This window comes from Hyla sarda, chromosome 7 (genome assembly GCF_029499605.1).
Source record: "Hyla sarda isolate aHylSar1 chromosome 7, aHylSar1.hap1, whole genome shotgun sequence".
Classification (NCBI taxonomy): Eukaryota; Metazoa; Chordata; class Amphibia; order Anura; family Hylidae; genus Hyla; species Hyla sarda.
This window is the reverse complement of record NC_079195.1, coordinates 54698854-54710126: the sequence shown is the minus strand read 5'-3', so window position 1 is coordinate 54710126 and position 11273 is coordinate 54698854. Positions and strand designations below refer to the sequence as shown.

The window sequence follows — 11273 nt, the reverse complement described above, 5'->3', positions numbered from 1 at the left end:
GTCAAGGAGGGGCTGGCAGGTAAGGGTGAGCGAGGAGGCATGCCGGCCTGTGGCACTTGAGCAGCTCCTCCACACTTCCATGACACTTGGCTAAGCAATAAAAGATGATTTTTTATTATTTTCCAACCACCATCAGCTCCAGGAAAGGTCCCATTGCTTTTATACCCGAACACGTAACCAGTGGTGTCTACAGCTCGTCAGGACAAATACATCCGACAGCTGCCCATTAAGGTAATCTGCCTAAGCCTGGCTCAGCAGTGTTAGGAGCTCAATATAACAGAAATAAAATGACTTCCTGACTGACGTTACCTGGCTGGATCCCAAGTGTTAAATGTAAGTATTCCTAATTAGTGTTGAGCGCCAATGTTCGAAATGCAAATTTGTACCGCGAATATTGGCACTTCGCGATTTTGCGAATATTTAGAATATAGTGGTATATATTTGTAATGACAAATGTGTGTTTTTTTTTTTTTTTTTTGTGAATATGCAAATATTTGCGAAAATCGGCACTTCCATTCAGAGGACACTGATCCCTCCCTTCTTTTAGGTGAAAGATATAATAGGCATGCGCACTACACAAATTTTATTATGAATTTTCACATTGGAAAGAAAAAACAAACATAGCGAATATGCGAATTCCGCGAACATAGAACGAATATTCGTCCATATATTCGCGAAATATCCCGAATTCAAATATGGCCCCTGCCGCTCATCACTATTCCTAATAACAGAGCTCTCAGGCTGCCCTATTATTCTGCTCCTGCTCTAGTATAGTCATCGCTCCTATACAAGCCTGTGAAGTATATGTGTTCAGACCCGTATACTGAATTGGTTTCAGGACAATCTTCATATGTAAGCAATGGATTTTTTGTTGTTGTAATAATAACAGATCTTCCTAATGTAGACATAAAGGGGTACTCCGGTGGAAAACCTTCTTTTTTTTATTTTTATTTTTTTTATCAACTGGTGCCAGAAAGTTAAACAGATTTGTAAATTACTTCTATTAAAAATTTTTTAATCTTTCCAGTACTTATTAGCTGCTGAATACTACACAGGAAATTCTTTTCTTTTTGGAACACAGAGCTGTCTCCTGACATCTCTGTTCATTTTAGGAACTGTCCAGAGCAGCATATGTTTTCTATGGGGATTTTCTCCTACTCTGGACAGTTCCTAAAATGGACAGAGATGTCAGCAGAGAGCACTGTGCTCGTGATGTCAACAGAGAGCACTGTGTTCCAAAAAGAAAATAATTTCCTGTGTAATATTCAGCAGATAATAAGTACTGGAAGGATTAAGATTTTTTTTTTTAATGGAAGCAATTTACAAATCTGTTTTAACTTTTTTGGCACCAGTTGATTAAAAAAAAAAAAAAAAAAAATGTTTCCACTGGAGTACCCCTTTAACCTAAAACAGTGGTCTCGAGTAGAGATGAGCGAGCTTACAGTAAATTCGATTCGTCACGAACTTCTCGGCTCGGCAGTTGATGACTTTTCCTGCATAAATTAGTTCAGCTTTCCGGTGCTCCCGTGGGCTGGAAAAGGTGGATACAGTCCTAGGAGACTCTTTCCTAGGACTGTATCCACCTTTTCCAGCCCACCGGAGCACCTGAAAGCTGAACTAATTTACGCAGGATAAGTCATCAACTGCCGAGCTGAGAAGTTCGTGACGAATCGAATTTACTGTAAGTTCGCTCATCTCTAGTCTCGAACTGTGGCCCTCCAGATGTGGCAAAACTTCAACTTCCAGCATGCCCGGACAGCCAACGGCTGTCCGGGCATGCTGGGAGTTGGTTTTGCCACATCTGGAGGGCCACAGTTTGAGACCACTGCCCTAAAAGCTTTCAGTACTAGTGACCCCTTTTTTTTTTTTTTTTTTTTTTTTTTTTACAAAACCTTGTAATCCAGTGCCCTCTTGTGACTGTTTCCCACTGTTATTTTTACAGACTGTTATTGATTTTTAGGATCATTATGTAGCGCTGCTATTATACGGTGTTGCCGACTCACTATTGACTTCTCTGTCTGCAGACATCGAGGATCTGCCTCCCTCTGTTCAGGAGAAACTGTTTGATGAAGTTCTGGACCGAGATGTTCAGAAAGGCAAGTCTCCTGCTGACTGCACACAATTGTCCATGGTATCTAATGTTAGGCTGAATTATTCACTTATCTTCCTGCTCCATTGCAGAGCTAGAGGAGGAATCTCCTATAATAAACTGGTCCCTAGAGCTGGGGACCCGTCTGGACAGCAGACTTTATGCACTTTGGAACCGCACTGCAGGGGACTGCCTGCTGGACTCTGTACTACAAGCAACTTGGGGCATCTATGACAAGGACTCGGTGCTAAGGAAGGCTCTGCATGACAGCCTCCATGACTGCTCCCACTGGTAAGACCACCAGAAACGCCAAACTGAGCAGAGAAAAAGATCCTTTAGAAGTCACCCTGCTTATTAAAGGGTACCTCTCATCAAATAAACTTTTGATATATTTAAGATTAATGAATGTTGAATAACTTTCCAATAGCATGTTAATGAAAAATATGCTTCTTTCTATTGTATTTTTCCCGATCAGTCCTGTCAGCAAGCATTTCTGACTCATGCTGGAGTCCTAAACACTCAGAGCTGCCAGCCTGCTTTGTTCACAGCCAAACAGGCTGTGAACAAAGCAGGCTGGCAGCTCTGAGTGTTCTCCTTTGTCAACAAAGCAGACTGGCAGCTCGTAGTGTTTAGGACTCCAGCATGAGTCTGAAATGCTTGCTGCCAGGACTGGTAGGGAGACCCCTAGTGGTCATTTCTTCAAAGTGGAAAATTAAATAGAAAGAAGCATATTTTTTAATAACATGCAACTGTAAAGTTATTCTGCATACATTAATCTATAATATATCAAAAGTTTTTTTTGATGAGAGGTACCCTTTAATGTGAACATTTTTATAAAAAAAAAATTTTTCTCTCAAATTTGTTTTTATAAGGCTGGGTTCACACTACGGAATTTCCGTCTGCAATTCGACGTTGACATTGCAGGCAGAAATTCCGCTTATTAAAATGTACTGTATTGGGAATGGGTTTCCGTTCACAAATACACACTTTGGCATTTGTGAACGGAAAATCTGCTTTAAAATTTCCGCCTGAAGAATGGCGTTGCTCATTCTTCAGGCGGAAATACTCGCCGAACACAATGCAGTCTATTGGAGACTGCAGTGTCCGCTCGGTCCTAGCGCCGACTGATTCAGTTGGCGCTGGCCGCACTTGGAATCTCCAGGCGAAAATGTTCTGCCCGGACATTCCACAGTGTGAACCTAGCCTAAAAGTCACAATTAGCTGTGTCTTTACCATGCAAATGCATAACAGTCTTAAAGGGGTACTCCGGTATAAAACTATTTATTTATTTTTAATTTTTTTTCTTTCTTTTTTTTAAATCAACTGGTGCCAGAAAGTTAAACAGGTTTGTAAATCACTTCTATTAAGAAAAAAAATCTTAATCCTACATATCAGCTGCTGTATGCTCCACAGGAAGGTTGTTTTCTTTTTGAATTTTTCTGTTTGACCACAGTGCTCTCTGCTGACACCTCTGTCCATGTCAGGAACTGTCCAGAGCAGGATAGGTTTGCTATAGAGATTTGCTCCTACTCTGGACCGTTCCTGACATGGACAGAGGTGTCAGCAGAGAGCACTGTGGTCAGACAGAAAGGAAATTCAAAAAGAAAAGAACTTCCTGTGGAGCATACAGCAGCTGATAAGTACTGGAAGGATTAAGATTTTTAAATAGAAGTAATTTACAAATCTGTTTAACTTTCTGGCACCAGTTGATTTGAATAAAAATGTTTTCCACTGTAGTACCCCTTTAAGGATATGACTTGAGTAGATGATGCATGTTCTCTATATCTCCCCCACAGTTTTTGTTCATGGCCCCATTTTTCCCCTTGTATGTGTTCAGGTTTTACAGCCGTTGGAAGGAGTGGGAGTCTTGGTACTCGCAGAGCTTTGGTCTACACTTCTCTCTAAGAGAGGAACAATGGCAGGAAGACTGGGCTTTTATTCTTTCACTAGCAAGCCAGGTAAGTAGTGGTACCTATTAGAAAAAGACAAAAAAGAGAGGGCCCGTGCCTCGATTTATATAAAACTGTGTCTGTCTGCACGAGAGTAACGCAGGCTAACACAAGTTTTGTTCTTTGTTTTCTGTGAAGTCTGTCAATGAACACAAATTTTGCATTACTCTCCTTTAACCCCTTTACGCACCAGGATGTACATTTACGTCCTGTACGTGACCGTGGGCATCGGACTGATGCTCGGGCCATGTGCAGCAGGTCCAGGCTGCTGTCAGCAGCCAGAGACCCGCCGGTAATGGCCGTCATCCGCGATCGCGCTGATGTGTGACATTAACCCCTCAGATGATCAATACAGATCATGGCATGTGCGGTCACCAAAATGGATGATCGGATGGCCCGCAGTGCTGCCCCTGGGATCTGTGAGCGATCTGCCCTCACCTGCCTCTGACTGTCTCCAGGGGTCTTCTGCTCTGGTCTGAGATTGAACAGACCAGAGCAGAAGATAGCCAATAACACTGATCAATGCTATGCACAGCACTGAACAGTATTAGCAATCAAATGATTGCTATAAATAGTCCCCTATGGGGACTATTAAAGTGTAAAAATAAAAGAGAAAAATCCCCTCCCCCAATAAAAATGGTAAATTGTCCCTTTTTCCCATTTTACTCCCAAAAAACTAAACATATTTGGTATCGCCGCGTGCTTAAATATCCGTAAAATATGTTAATGATCCCATATGGTAAACGGCGTGAGCGTTAAAAAAAGGCCAAAATTGCTTTTTTGTAACATTTTGTTCCAAAAAATTGCTAAAATTTTTTTTATAAAGTTTAATATACGCACATGTGGTATCAATTTAAAAGTACAGATCACTGCGCAAAAAATGAGACCTCGCACCACCGCTTATACGGAAAAATGAATGTTATAGGTCGTCAAAATAAAGGGACTTTGAACGCACTAATTTGGTAAAAAAGTTTGCAATTTTTTTTTTTTTTTTTATTTTTTTTTTTTTTGCGGTACCATAATAGAAATGTATGCAATCATGGGTATCATTTCAATCGTATTGACCCACAGAATAAAGAAAACATGTAATTTTTACCCTAATTGTACAGCGTGAAAATGAAACCTTCCAAAATTAGCAAAATTGTGATTTTCTTTTCAATTTCCTCACACAAATAGTATTTTTGGGTTTGCACCATACATTTTATGGTAAAATGAGTGATGTCATTACAAAGGAAAACTGGTCGGAAAAAAAAAAAAAAAAAGCCCTCATACCAGTCTGTGGATGAAAATAAAAAAAAGTTAAGATTTTTAGAAGTTGAGGAGGAAAAAAGGAAAATGCAAAAATAAAATTGGCCGGGTCCTTAAGAAGATTAAGCTATGTGGGGCTCTCTATTACTGGCCTCCACCTCACAACCCCTTAAGCTATTTTCACATGATGGACTTTCTGTGCGGAATACTGCAAAGGAATTCCACACGGACATCCCGCAGCAGCAGAATACCATTGATTTCAATAGGATTCTCCTGCACTGTTCACACGGCTTAATTTCCAAGCCAGATGTTTCTGGCACAGAAATTCAGATTATGGCGTATGCAGAAAACATAATCCTGTCTGTTCTTTCTGCCAAGATGCATTGAATTCCAGGTGAAGGCATTCCACCTTGTGAACATAGCCTTAAAGGGGCACTCCGGTGGAAAACGTTTTTTTTTTATTAATTAATTAATTTATTTTTTTAATCAACTGGTGCCAGAAAGTTAAACAGATTTGTAAATTACTTCTATTAAAAAATCTTAATCCTTCCAGTACTTATTAGCTGCTGAATACTACAGAGGAACTTTTTTATTTGGAACACAGTGCTGTCTGCTGACACCATGACCACAGGGCTCTCTGCTGACATCTCTGTCCATTTTAGGAACTGTCCAGAGCAGCATATATTTTCTATGGGGATTTTCTCTTACTCTGGACAGTTCTTAAAATGGACAGAGATGTCAGCAGAGAGCACTGTGTTCCAAAAAGAAAAGAATTTTCTCTGTAGTATTCAGCAGCTAATAAGTTCTGGAAGGATTCAATTTTTTTTTAATGAAGTAATTTACAAATCTGTTTAACTTTCTGGCACACCAAAAAAAAAAAAAAAAAAAAGAGTATCCCTTTTAATCTGCTGCTAAAAGGTTGCTAAAGGTGTAGTTGTGGGATTGGCAGCAAAACATTGAACACTTGTGTTACTTTTAGACACGGAGGTGTTACCATCTGCCATCTTTATGGTGCAGTGCAGCAAGTATGTTGTAACAAGATCTGTCTGTGTGCTCAGATGTACATTGATGTGTATGATCTGTTCTACAAATTATTGATTGACCTGTCTTATAGAAAGCGGCTTATTGATCCAGTATGTTAAGTTTTTATCTTTCTTTTTGGTTGTAGCCAGGGGCCAGCCTGGAGCAAACGCACATCTTTGTTCTCGCGCATATTCTCAGAAGACCAATCATAGTATATGGAGTAAAATATTACAAGAGCTTCCGTGGGGAGACATTGGGATACACTCGATTTCAAGGTATCATGCTGTGTCACATACTATTAGTGAAATCTATCTAGAAGACCCCCTACCCTGCTGAAGGATTTAGGTTATTATACTTAGTCAGGCTGGAATTTTGCAGTAATATAGGTCCAAGACACCCTCTGTATAAAATAACCTTTAAAGGGGTACACCGGTGAAAAATAAAATATATATATAAATATATATTTCTTTTAAATCAACTGGTGCCAGAAAGTTAAACAGATTTGTAAATTACTTCTAAAAAAAATCTTAATCCTTCCAGTACTTATAAGCTGCAGGATACTACAGAGGAAATTGTTTTCTTTTTGGAACACAGAGCTCTCTGTTGACATCATGACCACAGTGCTCTCTGCTGACACCTCTGTCCATTTTAAGAACTGTCCATAGCAGGAGAAAATCCCCATAGCAAACATAGGCTGCTCTGGACAGTTCCTAAAATGGACAGAGGTGTCAGCAGAGAGCAACTATGCTTGTGATTCAGCAGAGAGCTCTGCGTTCCAAAAAGAAAAGCATTTCCTCTGTAGTATTCAGCAGCTAATAAGTACTGGAAGGATTAAGATTTTTTAATAGAAGTCATATACAAATCTGTTTAACTTTCTGGCACCAGTTGATTTAAAAACATGTTTTTTTTCCACCGGAGTACTCCTTTAATGCCAATTTGCATGTAATGTAAAAAGAAGTATCCGATTTGTGTGATAGTATAAACCTGTATTTTGATGGTGTCACCTTTTAAAGATACCTAGAGTATTGTACTTGGAGCAGATCACCTTGACCTGGATTCTTCCCTTTTTTTTTATTAGGAGTGTATTTGCCACTTTTGTGGGAGCAGAGTTTCTGCTGGAAAAGCCCAATTGCTTTGGGCTACACAAGGGGACACTTCTCCGCCCTAGTAGCAATGGAGAATGATGGCTATGACAATCGTGGGGCTGGTGCGAACCTGAACACAGACGACGATGTAACGGTTACATTTCTGCCTCTGGTGGACAGTGAACGGAAGCTCCTGCACATTCACTTCCTATCGGCGCAAGAGGTAAGGGCTCGTTCACACGCCCGTTTGCCCCCATAAATTTATGCCTGTTCTGCAATCCGTTTGATATTTTTTAAACGGGTTGCAAATGGCTGTAAAATAATTCCATTGATGTCAATGGGATTTTTTTTACAATCCTTTATCACCCGTTTGCACCCGTTTCCTTCCTGTTCCGTTTTTTTTTTTGACGGGGAAAAAACATTGCATGCAATAATAACGGAATAGAAACAGATATTAAAAATTTTACATTGAAGTCTGTGGCAAATGGATGAGCATATAATGTCATCCGTTTGCACCCAGTTTTTAATATCCATTTTTCAACCGTTATTACTTCTGAGAATGCTTAGAAGAAGTGAAATCAGCAAACTCTTGCTGTGGGATTACTACTACTCCCATCATAGAACAGACTTGTTTCCTTGATGGGAGTAGTAGTTTCCAGGTTGCGGGAGTCTGGGGAGGCTAGATTAATGCTTGTACTACTACCCCCATCATGGAACAGTCTGTTCCAATTTGGGGGTAGTATTCCAGGGGCTGAGGGATTGATCGCACTGGGTCTCACGTCCGAGACCCCATGCGATCAAAAGTTATTAACCAGGGGAGTGGGCGGCATGGTCTGCAACCCTTCGATGTATCGTGTGGGTTTTACTTTCATTTTCAAATACCCCGCGGGGAGCCCTGAATGGCCGGCACCGAGGGCCATTCAGGGCTCCCTGTGGGGATTTTAAGGTCATTATTATGAGGATTGTAATGTTGTACTACACTGCGCTGCGTTCCCCGTCTGCCCTGATCCACTGCAGGAGGGCAAGATCTATAGGTAGCGCAGCAGTGGGGGGGCCAGACATATAGCGCTATATGTATAATGCCCCCCCGCTGCGCTAGCTATGTATAATGCCCCCCGCAGACCTAGCTATGTATAATGCCCCCCGCTGCGCTAGCTATGTATAATGCCCCCCCGCTGCGCTAGCTATGTATAATGCCCCCCGATGCGCTAGCTATGTATAATGCCCCCCCCGCTGCGCTAGCTATGTATAATGCCCCCCCGCTGCGCTAGCTATGTATAATGCCCCCCGCTGCGCTAGCTATGTATAATGCCCCCCGCTGCGCTAGCTATGTATAATGCCCCCCGCTGCGCTAGCTATGTATAATGCCCCCCCGCTGCGCTAGCTATGTATAATGCCCCCCGATGCGCTAGCTATGTATAATGCCCCCCCCCGCTGCGCTAGCTATGTATAATGCCCCCCCGCTGCGATAGCTATGTATAATGCCCCCCGCTGCCCTAGCTATGTATAACGCCCCCCCGCTGCGCTAGCTATGTATAATGCCCCCCCGCTGCGCTAGCTATGTATAATGCCCCCCCCGCTGCGCTAGCTATGTATAATGCCCCCCCCGCTGCGCTAGCTATTTATAATGCCCCCCCCGCTGCGCTAGCTATTTATAATGCCCCCCCCCGCTGCGCTAGCTATGTATAATGCCCCCCGCTGCGCTAGCTATGTATAATGCCCCCCGCTGCGCTAGCTATTTATAATGCCCCCCCGCTGCGCTAGCTATGTATAATGCCCCCCCGCTGCGCTAGCTATGTATAATGCCCCCCCCGCTGCGCTAGCTATGTATAATGCCCCCCCCGCTGCGCTAGCTATGTATAATGCCCCCCCGCTGCGTTAGCTATGTATAATGCCCCCCCCGCTGCGCTAGCTATGTATAATGCCCCCCCGCTGCGCTAGCTATGTATAATGCCCCCCCGCTGCGCTAGCTATGTATAATGCCCACCCGCTGCGCTAGCTATGTATAATGCCCCCCGCTGCGCTAGCTATGTATAATGCCCCCCCCGCTGCGCTAGCTATGTATAATGCCCCCCGCTGCGCTAGCTATGTATAATGCCCCCCGCTGCGCTAGCTATGTATAATGCCCCCCCCGCTGCGCTAGCTATGTATAATGCCCCCCCGCTGCGCTAGCTATGTATAATGCCCCCCCGCTGCGCTAGCTATGTATAATGCCCCCCGCTGCACTAGCTATGTATAATGCCCCCCCGCTGCGCTAGCTATGTATAATGCCCCCCCGCTGCGCTAGCTATGTATAATGCCCCCCGCTGCGCTAGCTATGTATAATGCCCCCCCGCTGCGCTAGCTATGTATAATGCCCCCCCGCTGCGCTAGCTATGTATAATGCCCCCCGCTGCGCTTACATAATTCCCTTGCAGCGCTATCTGTGAATAGTATACTATCAGCAGCACATCTGCTGGCTGGGAAGCGGGCGGCATTGCGCAGCCTTTCCCGGCCAGCAGCATGTCCGCCGCTGAAACTGTTCAGTGCAAAGAAAGAACATGTTCATTCTTTGTGCGGATTCCGCGAGCACTGCATAGCCATCAATGGTGACGGCTCAGTGCCCCCGCGGCCCTAGCGGCGAAGTATTTTCGTCGGCGGCCACCAGATTCCGCAGTGTGAACACACCCTATAAAACATCTACTGGTCAGTTGATGATCTTAATCCCTTTAGGGTAGGTAGGTAACAGATCCGCCAGTGACCCGACCCATATTGTACCTCCAGCTGTTGCTGAAACCACCCGCCCCAGCGGCAATCCGCCAGGGAGTGGGGTGAGGGAGGAGGCTGGAGGCACAATATGGGTCGGGTCACCAGCGGATGTGTCACGTGTGACTTTACCCTTAGACTCCAGTGCAGTGTTTCCCAACCAGGGTGCCTGCAGCTTTTGCAAAACTACAACTCCCAGCATGCCCGGACAGCTGAAGGCTGTCCAGGCATACTGGGAGTTGTAGTTTTGCAACAGCTGCAGACCCACTGGTTTGGAAACACTGCTGTAGTAGAGAACTTTTCAGACTTGTTCTACCAGTACCAATACTTATTCCGACCTATCCCATCTACTTGCTTGTTACAACATCGTGTTCCTTGTCTTTCAGCTTGGCAATGAGGATCAGCAGGAGAAGCTCCTGAGAGAATGGTTGGACTGTTGTGTGACAGAAGGTGGCGTGTTGGTGGCCATGCAGAAAAGCTCACGCCGTCGTAACCACCCCTTAGTGACGCAGATGGTGGAAAAATGGCTAGATGGTTATCGTCAGATCCGCCCGTGTTCGGCTCTGTCTGACGGTGAGGAAGATGAAGAAGATGAGGACGAGTGAGAAGAAGGTCTAGTGCTGAAGGCATAATGTATGAACCGCACATGATGTGGGTCATGACTGGGACCTGAGGTAATGGGACCCTGCCTCAACTACCTGAGGCCTGACACGGAGGAATGCTCGAGCCCACCTAATCCTGAGGAAATGGCACCTGTAGCTCAGAAGAAGACATCCTTGTCATTGGGACTGGACACTGTTTTTCATTTTGTCTCTCCCTCCTCCTCTGGGTTGTAAATCTTGGCGTATAATGCATGTGTTGTGCAATGGTGGGGGGAGAGAGTACTCTGAAGGTGAAAACCTCATGGTCAACCCAGAAGTATAATGGGCTGGTCACTTTTTTATTTTTTGCTTTTTCCCTAGTTCATGATTTTTTTTTTTTTTTAATTGCAAAGTTTGTTTCCTTTTTCACTACTTTTAATCGCCCCTCACATCATTTTAACCCTGGCATTACTGGACAGGCCAAGATCCGTATATTGCACAGTTAAAGACAAAAGGCTTGTGTCTGTCTTAAGCAATAAAGGGGTTAAACGTT

General features: G+C 43.8%; 1 protein-coding gene across 4 annotated transcripts in view; it reads left to right on the top strand.

Annotated features, from left to right (window-relative positions):
• Positions 1–11273, top strand: part of ZRANB1 (zinc finger RANBP2-type containing 1) — a 79213-nt gene extending 67940 nt beyond the window's left edge. For all 4 annotated transcript variants that reach the window (XM_056528981.1, XM_056528977.1, XM_056528979.1 and 1 more), the window contains exons 5-10: positions 2025–2096; positions 2182–2380; positions 3927–4047; positions 6455–6584; positions 7388–7617; positions 10526–11273. In XM_056528981.1, coding sequence (XP_056384956.1) covers positions 2025–2096; positions 2182–2380; positions 3927–4047; positions 6455–6584; positions 7388–7617; positions 10526–10744 — 971 coding nt within the window. In that variant the 3' untranslated portion in view covers positions 10745–11273. The remainder of the gene's footprint in view (positions 1–2024; positions 2097–2181; positions 2381–3926; positions 4048–6454; positions 6585–7387; positions 7618–10525) is intronic.